At 44.6% G+C, this 22,566-nt stretch overlaps 2 protein-coding genes across 2 annotated transcripts; both read right to left on the bottom strand.

The window, feature by feature from the left end:
- Positions 1–2,199: 2,199 nt before the first annotated feature.
- LOC124701933 (ASC1-like protein) lies at positions 2,200–4,420 on the bottom strand. The gene is made up of 3 exons (XM_047234035.1): positions 4,259–4,420; positions 2,457–2,683; positions 2,200–2,353 (listed from the first exon to the last, which is right to left on the bottom strand). The coding sequence occupies exons 1-3, from the start codon at positions 4,418–4,420 to the stop codon at positions 2,200–2,202; spliced, it is 543 nt and encodes a 180-aa protein (XP_047089991.1).
- Positions 4,421–4,648: 228 nt separating this feature from the next.
- LOC124695185 (aminopeptidase M1-C-like) lies at positions 4,649–17,997 on the bottom strand. The gene is made up of 20 exons (XM_047228065.1): positions 17,734–17,997; positions 17,494–17,639; positions 17,293–17,395; positions 16,688–16,874; positions 16,501–16,594; positions 16,155–16,308; positions 15,828–15,932; positions 15,625–15,741; positions 15,132–15,245; positions 14,212–14,394; positions 13,102–13,384; positions 12,906–13,027; positions 12,707–12,804; positions 12,354–12,445; positions 12,268–12,278; positions 12,077–12,191; positions 11,927–11,994; positions 11,720–11,797; positions 5,288–5,365; positions 4,649–5,120 (listed from the first exon to the last, which is right to left on the bottom strand). The coding sequence occupies exons 1-20, from the start codon at positions 17,995–17,997 to the stop codon at positions 4,938–4,940; spliced, it is 2,595 nt and encodes an 864-aa protein (XP_047084021.1). The 3' UTR covers positions 4,649–4,937.
- Positions 17,998–22,566: the final 4,569 nt, after the last annotated feature.

Here is a 22,566-nt window from a genome sequence, read left to right on the forward strand (position 1 = left end):
GCGGTGAAAACCCTAGACTGTCGTAGATTGATTTAACTTGGTATTGATAATGCAGGGTCCCCATGTTATCGTAAATCCAACGTGAACCATGGGTTAATCGGCTCTTTGAGCCGATTCACAGGGCAACCTGAGAGCCGATCGGGCTCGTATTTAATGTTTACGTGTCTGCCATGCAGGAAACTAATCGAAGCGATCCATCACCTTCCTGACCAGGTATAGGTCAGGTGGCACGCCCTCGCAACCGCCAGGACGTGTGCCGGAGCATTGCGGGCCGTCGCCCGAGGGACCAGGGCCCACCAGCAGTCCTGGGAGCCTCCCGGCTCTCCGTGTTGCCCGTCGCTGCTCGTCGGTGGGTTTTGGCAGGCAACACCTGCACGGTGGACGGTGACTGCGCGCGCGGCCGACAAATCGTCGAACAGGTTGCGTGCACCGGCCATCGCAGCTGCTCCCAGGTTCTTGGGGCCTTTGGAGTTCGCCGGCGCACGGTTCAGGTCAATGGACGAAGGTGACGGCCCCGTCATGGACTCGCCCACCTCCGGTGACCCATCCCGTGACTGGTACGCGTGCCGCCCTGAATGCGCCCCCATTTCGTGCCCAAACGGGGCAGTCGGTGGGGCAGTTGACCTTGGAGGAAGGGGCCGGGTCACGGACGAGGCCGAGCTCCCCCCCGAGGCCGCGCCGGTGCCGGGGATGATCATGTGCTGGCCGAGCGCTGCGTGGCCGTAAAAGAGCATGGCCTGCGCCTGCTGCTCTTGAAGGAGAGTGTTCTTCGCCACCGTTTGGAGTTCGAGAAGCTGCTCCGCTGCCCGCAGCCGCTCCTCCTCGGCGGCGGCTGCCTTCTTCCGTTGATCAGACGCCCTGCGCCGGTCCCCCCGCTTCTTGCTCTCCATCGCCCTCTGCTCCGCGGTGAGCTCGGGCTTCGCCTTCTTCGGCGGCGGCCCGGGCTCCACGACCACCGGAGCGTCCAGTTCAGGAGCCACCTCCACGGCAGGATCGGCAACGGCCGCGAGCAGTGCCTCCTCTCCGATGGTGGCGGTGGTGGCGGTGGCGGCGGCAGTCGCTTCGTCGGCCATCTCTAGGTTTTGGGAGTACAGTGGAGTGTTTCTGTTTTGGGAGGCAGACAGGCGGGCCAGGGGCGGACAAGGGGCGGACGCGAGCGACCAGCCTTTCGCGTCCGCGGCCACGCAAACTCGTCCAAGATTTGGGCCGGGTTTGGGTCGTCCCGGACGCCGCGGCCATCCATTTTAGGGATGGGTCCGCGCGCTGGGCCGCGGTTTTCTTCGTTTCGGCCCATCCAGACGCGCGGGCGCGGGATGGGTCGCTCGGTTGGAGATGCCCTAACACCCGCGATTGAAAAAAGTTGTTCGCTGCGTCCGCTCGTGTAGAGTTGTCGCCGCTGGATTGGAGGAAACGAAGGAGCAACCACAGAGCGTCGCAACCCTGGGAGCTTAGAGCTCTTAGAAGATTGCCAACCACAACAGCAACACCTACAAGCAGCTTCCAAGTTTTTCTCATGAAGTTGCCTATCAGAAATATAACACTCTAGCAGCAGCACATCAGGGCTTGCCCAGCAGCTCACGCACCGTTTGTGCAAGCCCAGGCTCACTTTTGATGCCCTCTACTCATCTCGCATTGATCCGCCCGACTTCAAGGCTCTGCTTCAACGTCCTCTCAAATTGTGGCGCTGTGCGGGTAGAAAAGAACTTGGAAATCTCTGCTGCCTTATCATTGGAGGAAAACTGACAAGAAACAAGCAAGTGCACATTAGCTATGGCTTGATGGAAATAATACCTGAAAAATAAAGTACTCTCTCTGATCCATAATAAGTGTCATGGTATTAGTTAAAATTGTATAGACTGCGGAAATAGGCAGACTCGGAAATAGAACTGTGGTTAGATGTACCAATGTTACAATGTATTTAACAAACACTGTCACTAGTTTGACAGCAGGGGTACGTATGACAAATCAATAAGAATATGCTACTGAAAGAGAAAAAAAAATATAACAAACAAGAGAATTTGCAAGAAAAGAATCACTGACCGGATCGTACATCGTCACCAACACGTCCTCCCGATTGGATTTGTTTACGTAGCATCCGGTAAATCAGTATCGACCAATATATGTGTAAGAGTAGAAGCGACGACAGGAGACAGTTGACAGCATAGTATCTGTATATTTGTTGCCTTTCCTTATCCAGGATCATAAGTACTTCATAACTGAAATAATACATGAGATCATCGGATTGATCATCATGATTCCGAAGTCCTTGCGTCTCGTTTCCCAGAACAAAAGAGCAAAGATTGAATATATGTTAAATCCGGTGGCATACATGTGTACAACCTTAAGCTTCAGTCTGGGAGAAATTAAAAAAATTAAAAAAAAGGAATATGGATGACTCTTGGGTAAAAGGAAATTGGCAATAATGAGGAAAAGGAGAGGTATTGTCTCTCTCTTACTTTATCTTTTGATCAGGCCATAACAGATCGCCAGGCCCTACCCAGAAGCATCTGGTACATGTAAACCATGGCTCATTGTATGTAGCAGATAATGTAAGCAATTCTGCAGAAAGATAATAAACAAATTTCCATGTCGACTCTTTAAATTTATCGATTTTTTTTATCCTTTCATCTGTGTCAGTAAGATTTCCATATCCTTTTCCAAATATAAGCCTTCTTGCTAATTCCTTCAATACAGTGGGATGAAAGGACTATAATATATGCATGTATAGGTACTGAATAAAAAAAATGAATTAGTGCTCTAGGAGAAACTAGACACTAAATGATATAGTAGAAACGGGACCTTGGCGTGAGAATTGCAGAAATTCGTTCCTGGCAGGATTTGAAGTCTGGTCGTTGGGGTGCGCCACTGCGACCCCAACCACTAGGCTATGCCCACGTCCGCATGTATAGGTACTGGAATGGCATGAACACTACATAATAGAGAATATCGTTGAAAATACGTGAACCACCACAGTCTTGAAGTAATTTTTTGCTCGTGATTCACTCTTGTAATATGACAGCATAGAAATTATAACACCGACTAACTACCTAGCAAGTCAATTAGAAAAGTACACGGTACAAAACTAGTATGTTCTGGCTGAAATCAGTTTCTCTCTTCATGCAGCAGACAATGCGAAGTAAAGTAATACTTGGATTCCCTTAAGACTTCTCTTTGGATGTGACTATCACCAATTAAATTTAATGTTGGCTGAACATATTCATAAACTTTTAATGGCATTTTGTGTTAATTTCTTAGTGTATAATCACCTCTGGTTGTATTGGAGTGCAAGTCACAGTGGTGTAATCGTGTGTATGATGAAACCATGTAACGACCATTGTCTGGACAGAGATTTGGTGCTCCTGCTATTTTAGAAAAAAACAAAAATCATATTTAATGTGTTTCAAAAAATTAGAAAAAAAATATGGTTGTCCCATAAACGTGCAAAATTTTAATTTTAAATACAAAAAATTCAGGGCTACATAAAAATAACAACCGTGTGGATCTGGGTATGCATATTTCAAATCTCCAAATTTCAACATACTTTGTCTTTTTATGTAGTCTACAATATAAAGAATTTCATATTAAAATTTTACATATTTGTAGGTTACGTCATTTATTATGTCTAGATTTATTTTTAGAATTTTTTAAAACAAATATGTATGATTTTCGAATTTTTCTAAACAGCAGGTGCACCGGTGCCCATGAGCCAAAAACACTTTTCGCCATTGTCTGCAATATATAGTCTCTCAAGTGGCCTCAGTTGAGGTATCACTCAATCCAACGGTTGGTTGTTTCATACTCATGTCGGTCTAAGTTGATAACATCGTCATCGGCAGACCACATCCTTACAATGCCATGTTATGTCGGAATTATATCTTTTGATCATGGTAAAATGAAGGGAATTTACACGGAGTGGTCACAACGACCACATCTTTCTCAAACCATATCCAGCAGTGTCATGTTATACCGGAATTATACCTTTTTTTCTGTTTCAATCTTTTATCGCTGATGGACAACACAAGAGAGTACGAGACAAGAATGCTAACTTGGAAAGATGGTTTTTTTAAAACATCTTCACCTTCATCCACGTGCCTCCAACCGAATAAGAAAATAGCTCATCGGACTACAACCAGATAGAAGAAGACTGGCTCTCGTTAAACAAAAAAGATAACCCCAGCCTATGCACATACGCGAGGAGTTGATCTTGATATCCCAACCCATCACACACCAACGTAAGCAAACAAACAAACAAATTTACCTCGAAGAGGAATCGGTCGAGGAGGAAGCCCAGGGCAGGGAAGAAGGCAGCGAGGATGGGGAGCACGGCATAGTCACCGTATGCCGGGTCGGCCTCCGCCTCCCAGTCCACCAGCAGCGAAGACAAATAGTATCTCATGAAGAGCCCCACCAGGGTCGCCATTGCAGCCTTGCAGGCAGAGGCGCTCAGATATACAAATCCAAGGACCCCAGATGGTTCTTAATTATATCCAAATGGTACGAGATAGAATTAAACTGAGCAAGTAGTGTACAATCTTCTTTCTTGGTGTTTAATTACCATGAACATACGTACGCGAGAGGTTGGACGTCGCCATTTCTTTTAGGAGAGAAGACAGAGCACAGTATCACCAATGATGGCATAGCTCGTATGTATATCATCGTAGGTTATAGCTTTCGCCATCCTACAATGAGGGGTAAGGAGAGATGGTGCATTGATGATATTGATGTCTACATATGCTTACATATAAACTACGAGGCCATAAACTACAGTGCCGGAGCAGCCCTAATTAGGATCCTGACTATCCTCAACGTTGACGAAGATGACAAGGAATGCATTCTTTTTGTCAACCACAACAGCAAAACCTACAAGCAGCTTCCAAGTTTTTCCCATCAAGCTGCGCGATTAGAAATATAACACACCAGCAGCAGCACATCATCAGTCAGGGCTTGCCCAGCAGCTCACGCACAGTCTGTGCAAGCCCGGGCTCGCTCCTGATGCCCTCAACCCATCTCGCATTGATCCGCACCATTTCAAGGCTCTGCTTCAACGTCTTCTCAAATTGTGCCGTTGTGCGGGTCTCAAAGAACTTGGAAATCTCTGCTGCCTTGTCATTGGAGGAAAACTGACAAGAAACAAGCAACTGCGCATTAGCTATGGCCCGCCTCATGGAAACAATGCCTGCAAAATTAAGTACTCCCTCCGATCCATTATAAATATCGCTTTTTTAGTTCAAATTGTATAGGTTGCGGAAATAGGCAGACTCGGCAATAGAACTGTGGTTAGATGTACCAATGGGACAATGTCTTCAACAAACACTGACACTAGTTTGCTCGCCGGAAATGTTTTGAAGATATGCTCCCAGTTTTCCTGGAGACAGACAAAATGGGACACGTATTAGCACTGTGTTTCAAATATTTCAGTATACTAACACTAACATGAACAATCAATCATTTCCCAAGGTATGAGATGAATGAACCACAAAATATAAATGGTGGGGCGGTGCCTCAAATTCACTCTACTGAAAGAAGATATAGAAAGGAAGTCCGTATAAAAGAATCGGGGTCACAAAACAAATTCATAAATATTGTTCGCTTGTTTACTTCAAAATATGCAACTTGAATAGTTCATGTTGACAAATACAAAAGCACCTGGGTCCTCTTTGTAATCCATAAATCTCAAAATGAAGTTCATAGGAAAACACATCCAATAATTGGACATATCTCAACTGAAGTTTGTAGAAAGAGAAACATCCAAGGTTTAGATTTTCCATTTTCTCCAGAGTACATACAAACATTCTCTGTTCCAAACAGGTTCCAGAAATCACACCTTCATGCACAGATAAAAGGTTTATCAGTCACAGCTAAAAATATAATACCTGTTAGAGTAGTTTATACTCCCTGTATATTTGCCCCATTACGACACCTATACAGGTGTATATGCTGGCACTTTGCCTCATGGAAATACCAGATGTATATTTCCTAACATGGTATCATAGCCCTAGGATTTAGGTTCAGACAGATCTTCCCTTTCTAAATAGATGACCGCAATTTGCTGGCCTCCCGTGAAGCCACGTCACCCCATATACCTTTTCTTAAGAGATTCATGTGATGCATTTTATCTGTCTTCTCGGCTGAAACGCAGGTGTGATATTCCCTTTAACTCCTCATCAATTACCTTCCTCATTATTGACCACCCTCTTCTCTTCAAGTTGCATATTTGGATTGCTTAGCCCTTTCCATCAGTTCGTACTTTTGGTTCAAGTGGCTAGTGCATGAAGCTTAACATGGTATCAGAGCCCCAGGTCTCGAGTTCAAATTCTGGTTTTCACATGGTTTTCGCAATTAAGCCTAAAAATTGATGTTGCCCCCCTCTTTAGCCACCGCTGATGCCCTGTTTCGGTGTGCTCTTCTTCTTTCACGTGTTGACTTTCTCTTCTCCCGTCACACGCGAGTGGGGGTGTTGTGAAATGTATATGTGGATTGCCTTCCCCTTTCCATCAGTTCGGACTTTTGGTTCAAGTGGCTAGTGCATGAAGCTTAACATGGTATCAGAGCCCCAGGTCTCAAGTTCAAATCCTGGCTTTCACATGGTTTTCGCAATTAAGCCTAAAAATTGCTGTTGTCCCCCTCTTTAGCCACCGTTGATGCCCTGTTTCGGTGTGCTCTTCTTCTTTCACGTGTTGACTTTCTCTTCTTCCGTCACACGCGAGTGGGGATGTTGTGAAATGTATATGTGGATTGCCTAGCCCTTTCCATCAGTTCGGACCTTTGGTTCAAGTGGCTAGTGCATGAAGCTTAACAGCTACCACCGATTTGCTTGCAGATGATGTCGCAGTTGGAGTTTGTCTACCTTCACCTCAGTTTTCTCTTTCTTGCATCAGATTGGTCGTACTTATGATATTTTGTCATGAAGGTTTGTGTTCTGGCATATGATGTCCCATGTTCGATTGTTTTCTTTTTCTCATATCAAATGGCGTAAGATCACCACTGTGAGGCACCTGACTTTGCACAAGCACCAGCAAGCAGATCCGAAAATGACTCTACAAAACAATATACATGCTTTATTACCATTTCTCACGAATAGTGATGCAGTGCCATTTTTCACGAATAGAGCTATTTGGCAATGTAACAGGAGCACACGGAGATAGCTCTGAAATTGCAGAATACCTGCTGCTAAGCTGCTAGGTGTAGATAAATTTATGAGTGCAATGTTATTTAAATGATAAAATATGGTTCTAATATAATCTTTCCATAGTCCGTGCGTTAACTTCAAATGCTAACATTTCAAGTATAAGCTTTTCTGATATATTTCCTTATCATATGGTTTCATGTGTTGAAACTTCACCTTTCACCAATTTTCGATTGATTATTCTTTTTACAAATTACGGCAGCAACGCCTAGGCTATCATCTAAATTTTTTTAACGGTGCAACTCATCTTCTCTCGATTGATTCATCAGTCTCAACGATTCTTTGGCCTCTTTGTCTCTTCCCAATCGAATAAACTCCTGCTCCAGATTGCTTCTCCATTGATCTTGCTTGCTCTCCAGATCAGATCGATTCCCATCTCCCAAATTACAGATCCTCATTGTTGGTGGGCCGGTCTCGGCCTCCACCTCACGATCCACCCTTGTCAACGGCCGGCTCGTCCACTCGGGAGGCATTTCAAAGAGGCCCACTGCTAGGTCCCCTGCTCCCTGGAGGCTCACCAGGGTGCTTCCTGGCCTCGATAGCGCCTGCCCCTGGTCACATGTCGTCCAAAGTGTTGTGTCATTGCGCGTATAGCCGTTCTAAGTCAGGCCGGAGCCGCCTCCCAGCCCAGCCCTGACCTAAGGGCATCTCCAACCGGGCGACCTAAACGGACGCGCTTGCGTGGCCGAGCGGACGCGCGGACGGAGCCCCGCGTCCGCGCGTCCGTTTGGGTCGCGCGCTGCGCCCAACGCGGCAGATTTGGGTCGCGGCGCCCTATGGTATGTTTTTCTTGTAAATTCACTAGAAGAACGCAAAAAAATATTATATAAAATATATAAAATAGTTCAAATGCTCAAAATGTATTACACATTACATAGTCCATGTAATCAAGGATAAAGTATTATTCAAATAAAATGAAAAAACGATACAAATGCTCTAGGCTTCAGGATTTCCTTCCTCATTGTTGTTTGCAGCATTGTTGCCTACATGCTGTCACATGTGCTCGACCAAATCAGCCTACTGGTTGTGTACAGCTAGATCTCGAATTTCATGGTGCGCATGAAGAATGTCCTGGAATGATGCTGGAGCACCTTGAGGAGTAACCAACTCTCCTTGGCCTTCCCAGTCATTATCAAAGAGTGAATCATCCCGCTCTACCTCAACGTCATTATCAAAGAGTGAATCATCCCGCTCTACCTCAACAATCATGTTATGCATGATTACACAAGCGGGCATCACCTCCCACAGAGTTTGCACATCCCAAGCTGCGGCGGGGTGTCCGACGATAGCCCAACGAGCTTGGAGGATGCCAAACGCCCGCTCGACATCTTTCCGGGCTGCCTCCTCGCTCTTTGGCAAACCTTGCCTCCTCGCTCCGAGTTGAGGTTTCGGATTGTCTTCACGAGTGTAGCCCAAGGTGGATAGATACCATCGGCAAGGTAGTACCCCTTGGTGTAGTGGTGGCCATTGATCTCAAAATCCACATCGGGGGACTTACCGTACGCTAGCCTATCAAACACCGGAGAGCGCCGCAACGACATTGATGTCATTGTGCGAGCCAGCCATTCCGAAGAATGAGTGCCAAATCCATGTGTCATGGGAAGCAACGGCTTCAAGAATGACCGTACACCCCTCGGAATGGCCGCCGTATGCCCCCGCCAACCAAAGGGGCAGTTCTTCCACTCCCGGTGCATGCAGTCTATGCTGCCAAGCATCCCAGGAAAACCCCTGGAAGCGTTGATCGACAACAGACGAGTTGTGTCCTCTGCATTAGGTTGCCGGAGGTACTGTTCTCCGAACGAACCGATCACTGCTCTGCAGAACCTGTACATCAATTCCAAGCCGGTTGACTCACTCATGTGTGTGTACTCATCTACGAAATCACCGGCAACGCCATATGCGAGCATCCTAATCGCTGCCGTGCATTTCTGGTACGAAGAGAGGCCTACCTTGCCAATTGCATCCACTTTCGCACGAAGTAGTCGTCGTAGATCTTGACGCCATCCATTATCCGGCGGAACAGCGGCCTGGTCATCCGAAAACGACGGCGAAACAAGGACGGCACGAACAATGGATTGGGTTGGAAGTAGTCGTTGTAGAGCTGGTCGTGGCCGCGTTCTCTTTTGCGGTCCAAGGCGGCCGCGCGCCCGGCAAGGACCCCGGTACACGGGGATTTGCGAGACAATGTGCTCGTGGATGAGCGTCGCAGCATCCGTGAAAAAATCGTCGTCGGACTCCTCTTCTGACGACGTGTCGATGAAGTTCTTGAAGTAGTATTCGTCATCGCTGTCCACCATGATCTGAAAAGGGACACATTTTAGTTCGAGCATTTGAACGAACACCTCGCGAGCGGAGGCGATCCAAATGCTTCGTAGGGACTCGCGGGCATGGTCGTCTCAGCCGACTTGCGGTCCGGAAACACGGTGCGGAGAGCTCACCTCCGGCGGAAACGGCGCAAGCTGCGAACGGCGGGAGGTGTCGCGACGGTGAGAGGACAACGGCGCCGGCGGCGGCGTCCTCCGACTCCGCTACGACGCGGCGAAAGCAGCGCGGGACCTCGACCTATGCTTCCGCCCCGCTTGCCGGCGTCTCGACGACGATGGCCGGCGTCGACGCGCTCCCAAATCGCCGGTCCGTGGGTGGCGGCGGAACGGTGGGGAGATGTGTGCGACGGGCTTGTGTTTTGGGAGGCAGACAGGCGGGTCAGGGGCGAACAAGGGGAGGACGCGAGCGACCAGCCTTTCGCGTCCGCGGCCACGCAAACTCGTCCAAGATTTGGGCCGGGTTTGGGTCGTCCCGGACGCCGCGGCCATCCGCTTTTACGGTGCGTCCCCGCGTTGGGCCGGGTTTTTGTCCGGCTGAACCCATCCGGACGCGCGGGCGCGGGATGGGTCGCCCGGTTGGAGATGCCCTAACCCCCACGGCACTGCTCCTTGCCACCCTAATCTCACGAGGTCTCGCGTGCGGCTTGTTCTACAGGCCTCTGCGATTGGCTTGCTGTGTGGTGCAGCCGATCCTACTCAGTCACGTGCTGGTCATTTGCTGTCCCTATCTGGCATCGAGTGTGCTACTTGCCGTGCAAAGTGTTGTTACCTCCTTTCCTTTTCACTATACTCGTCGTGCACAAGTTCCGGCTGCTCATTATGTGCCATCTTCTCCCGTTGCGCCTCCTTATCCTACTATGTCGTCTTCTCCTGATGCACCATGTTCTCTTGAGGCGTCGCCGACTGAGATTGTCCACGCCCACTTGTTAATCGATATGGTATGGGTGCTGTACTTCTTGAGAGTCTTCTTATCGTGATGTTCTTCATCCAAAATGGCAACATGTTGGTTGTGTCCATGTGGGTATTCTTTTCCAGAGGGAATGGTCTATCGTCTTTGCCACTCTCTTTATGGCCGTAAGAAAGCCCCTTTGGCGACATTGGAGCGCTTCAACTCTGTGGTCATTGTAGCCGACTTTTCGGCAAGTGATCATGGTCCTGAGATCATTGTTCACCTTTTCCATATGGACGGGCTCTTCTTCTATATTTTGATGACATGATTATCACTGGAGATGGCCCTAAGTACATTGCCTTTTTCAAGGGTTCGTCTAAGTCACCAGACACTTATGTATGGTCTTGGTCCTCTTGTTTACTTCTTCGGATTTCATGTTTCTTAAACCACTGATGGCTTCTTCATCTCCCAATAAAAGTACATCTAGGATCTTCTTACTCTTGCCAGTCTTAGTGATGGGCGAATTGTTGATACTATGATGGAGCACAAAGTCCACTTCCGAGATTCTAATGGCGAGCCTCTTTCTGACCCGACTCACTATCTTCATCTTGTTGGGTGTCTTGTCTACATAATTGTCACTCGTCTGGATATTTCCTATCCAATTCACACTCTGAGTCAGTTTGTTTTTGTTCCCACTCAGATTCACCCTCCTCCGGGTTCTATGATATCTTCTTGTGATTATCTCTCACTATCTTTTCTTTCCATGCTCCAATTTGTTACAACTTCAGGCTTATTTGGATGCTACTTGGGCTAGTGATCCTTTGGATCGTTGGTCCTTTCTAGTAGCAGTGATTTCTTTTGTGGTTCTCTCATTGCCTAGAAGACGGCATACTACACTTTGCCGTTGGATTGTAGAGGCTGAGTTGCAGGCTATGGATCTTTTAATATCACAAGTGACTTGGCTACTGTGGTTGCTTGAGCCTTGAGGATTTTAGTGTTTTTGTTACTACACTGACTCCTCTTTTCTCAGACATTACAGGTGCGTGTAAGACCATCTGAAGCACGAGCTCACCAAATACTGATGCCGACTATTCCTTCATGTGCTCCCATGTGCAGGTTCAGGTGGTTATTGTACAGTATGTGTCTTCTGAGTTCTCCTCACCATTCTCCTCACCAATCTACCTCTCCAAATTAAGTGTCATTAACCCACCATGAGTTTGGGGGTGGGGTGTAAGTTATAATGAGGGGTTTCCTTGCATATTTACACACTTGTACATGTCAGCCTCATGGAAATACAAGCTGTATATTTTTTAACGGTACCTTCAACCAGTTCCACGCAATTTCACGTGCCTCTATTTGAACACCTCTAAGGGCAGTATATGTATCCTGAATGCGGACCTATAAACAAGAGAGGCATGCAGATCTGAGTACAACTTGCAAGTAGTTAACACAGAAGTACAAGCTCAAAAAGACCTTACACTACAATCGTGGAATAAAGTAGAACAAAGTAACGATTGTTGCATTTACCTCATTAGCGAAAATCAAGTTCAGCGACTCAAGGACAATATCCTTATCTCGGCAAGAAGATAATATGCCTACAAACAATTTAAAAAGTGCTTTCAGACCAACCAAAAACATTAACCTCTGTTAGTATCACATAGCTGAAGGCCTACACACCTAACACAGTAAACCTTTCTTCCCCCTCAGCTGACTCACTGTAGACTTTTCGAAGAGCATCATAGCCTGATCTGTTTGAGCTACTAACATTCTGCATGACAGCAAGGTATGCAGCCTGCAGAATAACGGAAGTTGGAAATGGAAGCAGTAATCATAGGAGCACCATGCAAAGTAATAGCAAAAGGTGGGACCTTTCTAGTATCTGGAGAAAGAAGAGAAGTGTTGTGGTCATGTATGAAGATGTTAAAGCGCCTAACTCCTTCGTTAATGGTCTTACCATGTCCAAGTTGGACAAGTGCAATCAAGAGAAGTGGTCTAAGCATTACATCCACGTGGCTCTCACCATTCTTGGGATCCCAGCCTAACTTTCTTAAAGATTAGAGCACAAAGACACTTGTCATATAGTCAGAAAGAAGAAACACACAAATTTATGGAACATATAGTAATAATACATAAAGAATCATATGATTGTGCATGCATTGCCACACAGAAGATACGTTCAAGAAACTTGAGCTAGAAGAGATTTATTTTATTTATGTTTTCTCTTCATTTTTGAAAAAATTACTGGACAGATGCTATCTTGTAATGTAACACATCAAGAGACTCATAATATGACATGATTGAGCATACTCTGCAGGTGAAAAAAGAATCTTGATCAAAAGTTGTTTGATGTCACCGGCTAAGCCAGGAATAGCGTCAAGTGATATTTTAGCAATACTTGTAGTCACCTGCGAAGCAAAAGCAAAAAAAAATAAAAAATATATAGGTGATTTATCTTCAAGAAAAATGGAACATGATGGAATCAACTGGACCAACAAGAGTTATATACCGAGTTGACGTGTGAAAGAACACTAAAATCTGCTTCCCAACGATAACAGTGGAGTAAACGTAGCAATGAAGCCAATGTTTGCTGGCGGGCCATACAAAGGGCATGTGAGTCATCAACAATGCCTGCAATATTAATGTTATAACACCCGCCACCAAAATATTGCAAGCAAACTCAACATGCCACATATTGTGTGTACCAATTTTATCCATTACTGAGAGCTTATTCATCTCCAACGCATTTTGAAGTGCAGCTGCAAGTTCCTCATCATATTTAACTCTGTAAAATCCTGTTCCATTTATATTCAACTTAGTCCAAAAGTTTCCGCCCTTCTTGCGGTCAGCACATTGTGAAGCAATGACCAGCTTATCATGTTTAAGTTTGAATAAGAACTTCTTCGGTGTTTCATATACACCACAGCCTGAAGTTATAGGGACAATCCACATGCCAGGGCTAGATGATCCATCTAATAAAAACTTGGCCTGCAACAAAAAGGAATCAGCAAATTCGTAGAGAAAAATACTATATAACGGGTATCAGCAAATTCCCAACGATTATTTGTCAGCATATGACAAGATGGGGATGATTGATATTTGTCCCCATCTTGAAGGGGGCTCTGTGTGTTAGATCCTGGCCCATGAGGCCCATTTGTATAAGTAGTAGTATCTGTAGCAAGAGATGGAATAGAGAACCGAAGGTTCCAAAGAAAACCCTCAGATCGACAAGTTCTTCTACGAGATTCAACAAATTTGTTCCTGATACTGTTCACGCTCACGTTGAACCCCACAATATTTGCTCAGATATTGGGGTTGCTGCGTAGATAAATTAATATGTCGAGGGACGGATTAATGGTCATACGGGCAGGCACAGACACCAACGCCTGAAACCGTCTTTAAAATCTATAGAAAAACAGAAAAAAAGCCGAGACTACAAGAATTTAATGTAGAGTAAGGGAGGCTGAGCAGAACCAACGCTGGGCATTAGTAATTTATGGATCTGCCCCTGCATAAGGGGCACTAGAGCATTTTCGATTATGTCCACCTTTTAGGTACCTTATTCTGAGAGGAGCAACTATAACAGTCAGTTATATATGTTCAAAAACTGGTAAGAAACAAAAAATAGGTTTGGTCAAGCTTTATCATTACTAGTGAGTAGATGAGTTATTAAAGAAGCAACTCCAGGCGGCACGACTGTACCTTAACCAAACCATAAAAAGAAAATTTGAACAAAACAAACGTGTACTTAGTCATTCTCTTGACAATAAATTCATGATAAATATGAAGGATAGTTATTTAAGATAACTTATTACCTGATCAAGTTCCATGCCATTCCCTTTAAGTTTTGCATTAATGACAGGGTACCCTTTTTGCTTCGTCCATGTAGACATCAAATCCTTGACAGGTTCACCAGTTTCCTTTTCAATTACAGCCCATAGGTCCTCGGTTTTAGCATTTGAGTATGCATATTTCTTTATATATGAAGCCAGTGCTTTCTGAAAGAACATAGGTTCATAACTTTAGTGTAATACACTAGGATAACTTTCTGGAGTTAAACAGTATCAAGGGAAAACAAGATAGATAGGAGACTGCAGCAATCTGTCTCAATAAATAAAGCAATTGATTAAAAATTGAGTTCCAGCATATATGTCAATGCGAATTTGATAGATTCATAATATAATCAACGAAAGGGTCAAAGATAGCTAAAGTTAACTCCATCCATTTGTTTTCTCTATGGGTGTGATGTATACTACAACAAACATAAGATGACCGCCACATCTCAAATATGACCTCTAAAGATAAAAGTTGCATGTTGTCTCTATATGCTCACTTACCAAACCATCCACCTTTACTCATTTGACCAGTGAAGTATAAATGGCCCTATATAGTGTTTGCATGAAAACAAGTACAGGACAAGTTAGGAAGAAATGGCTACTTTCCTCAACATGTTTCAAAAACAACAGTATCCCTAAAAAACTGTTTACAAAAACCTATGCACGAACTAGAACTAGTACGATTCAATACTGAAGAACATACAAAGATTTAATCTATTGGATAAGCCATGGAGACATCTAGTGTATCCGTCAGATGAAGAAGGGGAAATGCCATCAACATTAAGTATCACTGTTTCCACGAAGAACAATAGATCAGCTTGAGACAGATCCGGTCCACTGTTAAGCAACATGACGAAGAAAATAACTCTCATAGAGTTTAGGCAGAGGCGGTACTAGACCTGAAAACGATCTGCGCCAAGGTAACCTTGTAGCATCCGGATAAGAGAAGCACCCTTGTCATAGCTAATAGCATCAAAAATCTCATTAACTTCACTGGCTTGGTTTATTTCAACCTGAGCATACCAGTAAACGAATAGTCAAAAAGTGTAAAATGAATCACAGGTCAGCATGAGAAGTCAAAAATGTTAAAGCCACAAGCTGAATATGTGTTGATGCATCTACTGAAGTTAATCTTCGAAGTAATATTTCAGACTAGAAAGATTTAAGCATCAATTTCAATATTCTGTAGACACTTTACGAGTTAAGCATGATAATGTGTCCATAACAACAACAAAATCATCAATTAAACTCGCCATCGTCAAAATTTACGATTTCAAATAGGTTCTTGTAGTTCTACCACAATATAGTGCATGCCATCTATTGTGTTCTGAGGAAGTAGTGCACAACTTATCCAACCACCAGACCAGGCTACGAAGTAAAAAATGAGATTACCTCAATAGGATGAGAGTCTTCTAATGAATCCAATCTTAGAGCACCGGTTGTGTTATCAAGAAACTGAGTCCAGATATTCCATTGCGGAAAAATGGAATCTACTGCTAGATGGCTCACCTGTGAAAAAGAAAGCCTATTCATTCAGCATATGCTGGTAAACCTGGTATTTCATTTTCAGATAGGGAGTAATTTATTTGCTTTACCCATGTAGCAAATCCCTCATTTAACCACAAGTGAGTCCACCATTCCATGGTTACAAGATTGCCGAACCATTGATGAGCCAATTCATGTGCCACAATAATGGCAACCTAGAACAATACATGCTGATATAAATAAACGAAAGGATATTTACAGATAAAAAGGTTACTTAAAAAAATATAGGTATAGCAAAGGAATTATAGATGATCATAAGATAGTGTAGTTTTATTGTGATACCGATTTATGTACTATGTAAAAAGCACATAGTTAAGTAGTGAACAGCAAAAGATGAACATATATAATTAAATAAGTTTGTGAGCAATGATAGTTACGTTCTGTTTGCTGGAGGCTGATGACGACTTCTCATCAAAAAGCAAAGCTACTTCCTGGAATGTTACCAATCCATAGTTCTCCATCGCTCCAGCAGAAAAATCAGGGATAGCAACCATATCCAACTTGGGAAGTGGATAAGGAGTGTCAAAGTAACTGAGAAATGGAGGAAATGAAATTTTTCTTAATGATACTGTTTCAGAAACTACCATGGCTTGGCAGACTATTTCAGTTTTTTTAGATAAAAGGCATAGTGCCCGGCTTTAAAGGCAGACTATTTCATTAACACAAATCATGTATCTTTGTTAGAAACCAAAGTGTGGAAGCAAGGCTAGATTGCATTCTTACTCTTTGTAGAGATCCAACGACTTCACTCCAACATCTAGTGCAAACCTCCCTTGACTACTCTTACCAACTTGAGTGTACACACGAACTCTCGTGCCTGAATAACATTAAACATACAAACGAAATGAAACGACTCATTCAACTATTTGAATGGACAATGTCAAAGTAATGAGAGAAACAGAGATGATACCTTGTGATGTCACACCCTCTACATACTCAAACAAACCAACTACTATGGCCACTAAATAAGTTGACATAAGTGGCGATTCCTCGTAACGGACAGTCTTTATAGGACCAGCAACTGTCGTGGTAGCTACAGGCATGTTGGACAGTGCTACAAGCTCAGACGGAACTTCAAGTGTTAGCTTAAACTTTGCCTGGAGAAAATAAATAGTAATACAAAGTGTTAGAAAATATATATCTGCCCTTACACATGGTCCACGTACACATTTCTCATTTCTGGGCGGAACATAAAGTCATGTGTTGACTAAGAAGAATATGATTGACATATGTACACATAGACATAGTCAACACACGAGCAGACTAAAAATGTCATTTAGCAGTACCAAAATAGTACTATTCTCTCTGACCCAAGTTGTACTAATTCTGCACAAGTAATATGGTACCGACTACCGAGGGAGAGTACCTCTGATCCAAATTAGTTGTCGCAAGTTCAACCAACCTAGACAGATTTAGACAACATTTCGCCTAAATCTGTGACAATTAATTTGGATAGGAGGGAGTAGATCAAACAAGCCAGGTGGCAAAAATCTCCGCAGTGCTATCGGTAATTACCTTGAATGCAGGCTCGTCCCAGCAGGGGAAGCACCGCCGCGCATCTACAGACTCAAACTGTGTCACCGCCATGTTCCTCTCCTTCCCCTTATGCTGGTACTTGCTGCAATCAAATGGAATAATAAATAGCAGGAAAGGAAATCATGCCAACCCTAGCTGTGCACAAATTGCTCAATTAGATCCTAAGTCAGGCAGGCATACCTCCTGTAGAAGCCTCTCATCTGGTTGTTGAGAGTTCCGTTGAAGTCCATCTTGAGCACGCCCTCGCCAAGCGGCAACTGCTTCGCAAACCCGAGCACCAGTATACCGTCATCCTTGAAGAAGACCACCTCCTCGGGCGCCAGAACCTGCGAGAGTTGGGCGCGGTGGCACCAGGCAGGGATGATGAGGTTGTATGTGGCGCTATGGATTAAGAGGGGAAGTTTCTAGAAAGCCCTTTACCTGGAAGTGGATGGAGGCGCGGTCAACGGAGAGGTCGGCGGCGTTGAGCACGAGGAAGCGGGTGGGCGCGGAGACGGCGACGGTGATGGCCACCGAGCCGGAGAAGGTGCAGGCGACGAGGTCGGGGAGGAGGCGGAGCTCGTAACGGCGCGGCGCGGCGAAGCGGGGTAGCCGCGCCTGGCCGCGGAACTGGGCCACCGAGCCGCCCGTCCCCGGCCGGCGGGCCGGAAAATACCTTGAGATTCGCGCTCTGCGTGGCTGCATCGAGCTGGGTTTCCTTAAGCGCGAGGCAAAAGATGAAAGAATGAGGGAGGCCAACGAGCTAAGGTTTGTGCAAAAAAAATTCGTCAACAACATTATTTTGGACAGTTTTATCCTTCCACCAGAATACATAATACTGCAGTACGGAAGCTTCAGGCCGGTTGATGTCCGTTCTAGGCCGGTTGATGTACGCACAGGCGAGGTTGAGGATGGCCTAGAGTCAAGGGACATGGCGCTGGGTCGCATAGGTGGTCAAGGACGCGCGGTCGAGGCCAAGCTCGTTAGGGGCGAAGAGCAGGGAGGAGGTGGAGCTCGGACGCGGGCCGTCGGGACGGAGACAAGCGGCGTGCGCCTCGTGCCTGCGGGGAGGAGCGGCGGCCGGGACTCGGCAGGGAAGCAGTGTGTATTTGGAAGCCAAGGACACGGGGGAGGGGGGACGCAGAGCGTAGGTAGAACGGGGATATGGGGGCATGGCACAGCTGAGGTGAGGAGGTACGTGGCTGGATGCTGCAACCGTCGGATGCGGCAGGGCAAAGCTCCACCGCGGCAGAGGAAAAATCAGGGGAAGAGCGTGAGTAGAATCGAGTGGAGGAAGAAGAGTGAAAGTGCATGGAGCCCCCATGTGTGGTTTTAGTAATTAATGACAATTCCTATGGACTAATGTTTGCATTAAGTTATATTTGTAGGTGTTGTCCATAGGCAATGCTTGAACCATATGTTGGCTTCATGGTTGCAATAAGAAGAAATTGATGAAGGATATCAAGTGTCAAGTATGTCTTGAAGATGAAGATGAAGTGAGCCCTCAAGTTACTTCAAGACATCAACATGAAGAAATGAAGTGCAAGTTCAAGATGAGCCAACTCGAAGAGATCATATGCTTGAAGCTTGCCATGAAGAAATCAAGTACAAGTTCAAGATGAGCCAACTTGAAGAGATCATATGCTTGAAGCTTGCCATGAAGAAATGAAGTGCAAGTTCAAGATGAGCCATCTCGAAGAGATCCTTTGCTTGACTCTTGCCATCCATATGGTGATCATGGATATGTGAAGATGCGCCAAAGAAGAAGCTCTCCCATGGTGGATTATGGGGGAGCAATCCACAAGACTTCGCCAAGCAAGCACAATCAAGAAAGGCGTTCCATCTTGTTGAGGTCAAGATCGTCATCATCGAGCTCAAGTGGAATGCGCAAGTATAAGGTTTGCTCTTGATAAGGTTTCTTTCTCACCGGTCTCATAGTGTAGTTGGAGACCGGTTTATAGTTTAGTTGCCGTACTATCAAGAGGGCTCTCGAGTGAGTAACTCGATCGTATCGTTCGGAGAGAGCTCAAACCTTTGCATCCTTGCATCATCTTTCTTGGTTGTTATTTGGATCTTATCCATGTGATGTTTTAGAGCTTGTGCTTATTCTCATGACAAGCTCTAGTTCATCGAAAACGGATTTCGCATAGACAACTTGTTGCATTTTCAAGGTTGGAGGTTTTCACCGGTATGTCTTTTTAGATAGGTCAAACCTTTCATCATTTGTTTCTATCCTACATTGTTGGATTATGATGGTTCCCTGCATGATCTTGTAGAGCTTGTTCCTAGCTTTAAAACAAGCCCAAGATCATCAAAATCGGAGTCCGGATGCTAAAGAGCAAGGTCTCTCATTTTAGGCTTCACCGCCTTGAGAGTAAAGATGTCGGCTAGAGGATTAGTGCATGATAACACTCTTATTATAGATGGCACAAATTATGATGTTTGGAAAATTTGCATGCTCAGTCATTTTCGGGACATTGACCCACATATGGAGAAAATTGTAGATATAGGTTTTTCTCCTCCTATGGATTCACAAAATCTATCTTTAGAGGATGAGAAAAATTTATATCTCAATTCTCAAGCTTCTAATGAATGCTTTGAGAGATGTAGGTATTTTTCAATTCTTGCCTTTTTGGAGCGCTCATGAGTTATGGACAAAGATTCAAGATAAATATGATGTGTCCAATATTATTAAGGATGATTGCATTGCTTCCACTTCCGGCCGTGATGAGTTCTCATCTTCATCCACTTCACCAAAGTGTGGCAAGACACAAGGTAATGATATGGTGAGTGGTGATGAAAATTGCAATGTTGATATTGAGCTTACTATTGATGATTCATCATCTCTATCTCATTGCAATGCTTCATCTTTGGACATAAACACATCTAGAACTATAAATCATCTACATGCTTGTGTTGATAGTCCTTGCATATCATGTGTAAGTTGCTTGAATAAATCTCATGATGATATGCTTGCTTTGTCTTATGGCCATGATAAAAATGCTTCTATTTCCTCTAGTTGTTGTGTGACTAACAATGTAGAGGAAACCAAAGATTCTATTGGTCAAGACAAGATCTTGAAAGGAGCCTCAAGTAACTCCTCATCTTTATCTCACTGGTTCTCATATATGCCTTATGGCCAAGAGTTCCATGGTATCTCCTACCGTGGAACCTAATATTTCTCGTGGTGATAAGGATGAGGATGAATATGAAGAAGAGGATTGGGTTGTCTCTCTACGCGATAAGGGTAAGAATGTATTCAAGGTTCTTTGCAAAGATAAAATTGCTAGCACTCACTTCTTTGAAATCTTGACTACCGCTATTGAGAGCCAAAAACTTATTTGGATGCATGAGAACACCATTGATAAAATGGGTGCTCTTGAACGAGAGTATTCCAATGATGTAGCATCCCTAAAGAATGATCTTGAAGAAGAACAAGAGACCGTTGCCTCTCTTGAAGAGCAACTTGAAACCCTTGAAGTGTCTCAAAATGAAATAGTTTCTAAACTCACTAAGGAAAGAGACCATGCTAAAGCTCAAGTAAAAATGCTTAAAAAGGAAAATTCCAAAGTTGGTGTTGGTCATGATAAACTTGTTAAGGATCTAGATGATCTAGACAAGGCCCACAAGGTCTTGGAGAGCGAACACTCTATCCTCACCAAGTCCCATGAGCAACTTCAAGCTTCCTATTTAAAAGAGCATGCTATGTTACCATCTCTTCTTAATATGTCTTGTGATGATGCTTGTGCTACTAACTCTACTTCTTGTGAAGCATCTATCTTGAAGGAGAATGTTGAGCTAAGGGCTCGACTTGAATTGCTAACTAGCAATTTTGGGAAATTGGAAGAAAATCATGAAAAGATTTCTAGCTCCCATGAGGATCTTCTAGCCTCCCATGATAGGCTAAAGTTAGCTCATGAGGCTATCATATCAAAGGCAACACCTTGTGAGCCTCATGTGGATACTAGCACTACTACTCAAAATTCTATATTGCCATGTGCTAGTCCTAGTAATTCATCCACTCATAGTATTGCTAAATCTTGTGATGAATTATTTTCCTTGCCTTGTTGCTCTAACAATGAAGGTTCTACTTCCTCTAGTACTTGTGTTATTACTAACCATGTAGAAGAAATCAAAGAGCTCAAGGCCCGAGTCACTTCTTTGAAGAATGACTTGGTAAAGAGTCACGAAGGGAAATGCAAACTTGACACGATGTTAAGTGTGCAACAATCCCCCAATGACAAGAGTGGACTTGGATTCAAATCCAACAACAAGAACAAGTCCAAGAACAATAACAAAAACAAGAAGAAGGGCCAAGTACAAGTCAAAGACCCGGCCAAGATTGTTTGCTTCAAGTGCAAAATTGAAGGACACCATGTTAGATCTTGCCCTTTGAAGAAGAAGCAAAAAAGGGAAGCGACCTCAAGTTCAAACTCATATTCAACCTCAAGTTGAAGAAATGCCACTTCCCAAAAAGAAACAAGACAATGCTCCCATTGTAGAGAAATCTAGTGAGAAGAAGGAGAAGAAAAGAACTTGTTACATATGCCGTGAGAAGGGCCACATCTCCTCCTTTTGCACTATTGGTACCTCATCCAACTCTATCACCATTGATGATGTTTATTCTCTACGTAAGGATGAGAGTGGCAATATGTTTGCCAAATATGTTGGTGCTCAAAGTGGTGTCAAGAAAAGAACCATTTGGGTTGCCAAGCCTATTGTGACTAACCTCACTACAAGAAAAGTTGCCATGGCCGACGAAGTTGAAGTCGCGCCGTGGTTGCTGGTGTACCATGGCCGACGATTTTGGGTCTGTCCGTTGTGCATGTCAAAACATTTTTTTTCTCGTTTTTTAGGCCACCTAGCCCGACGAAAACGGCCAAAACGTGGCGTATGGTGGCCCGGGACGTGGTGCATCTCGAATTCTCGGGTTCGTCGGCCGAGTCAACGCAAATCCGCACCGCCGAGGGATGTAGGGCCCAGATGGCAGCCTCTCTGGCATTGTTTTTTTTCTCGATCGCGCCATCTCGTTCAACGCTCTCCGATCGAGCCGTTTACGATGCAGGATCATGGGTCCCGCATGTCATCCTCTATGAACCAAAATTCTTTCTATTCTTGGATTTTTTGACCCCCTGATTTCTGGCTACTTCCTTTTTCTTTTGATCCCTTGCCGCCTCTCAAACGGTGATACCGCTGCTGCTAAATGGGACCCGCATGTCATCCTCTATGTACTATAAAACTTTCTTTTCTTGGATTTTTGTTGGCACCTCAAAT

The sequence above is a fragment of the Lolium rigidum genome, chromosome 3 (assembly GCF_022539505.1).
Source record: "Lolium rigidum isolate FL_2022 chromosome 3, APGP_CSIRO_Lrig_0.1, whole genome shotgun sequence".
Lineage (NCBI taxonomy): Eukaryota > Viridiplantae > Streptophyta > Magnoliopsida > Poales > Poaceae > Lolium > Lolium rigidum.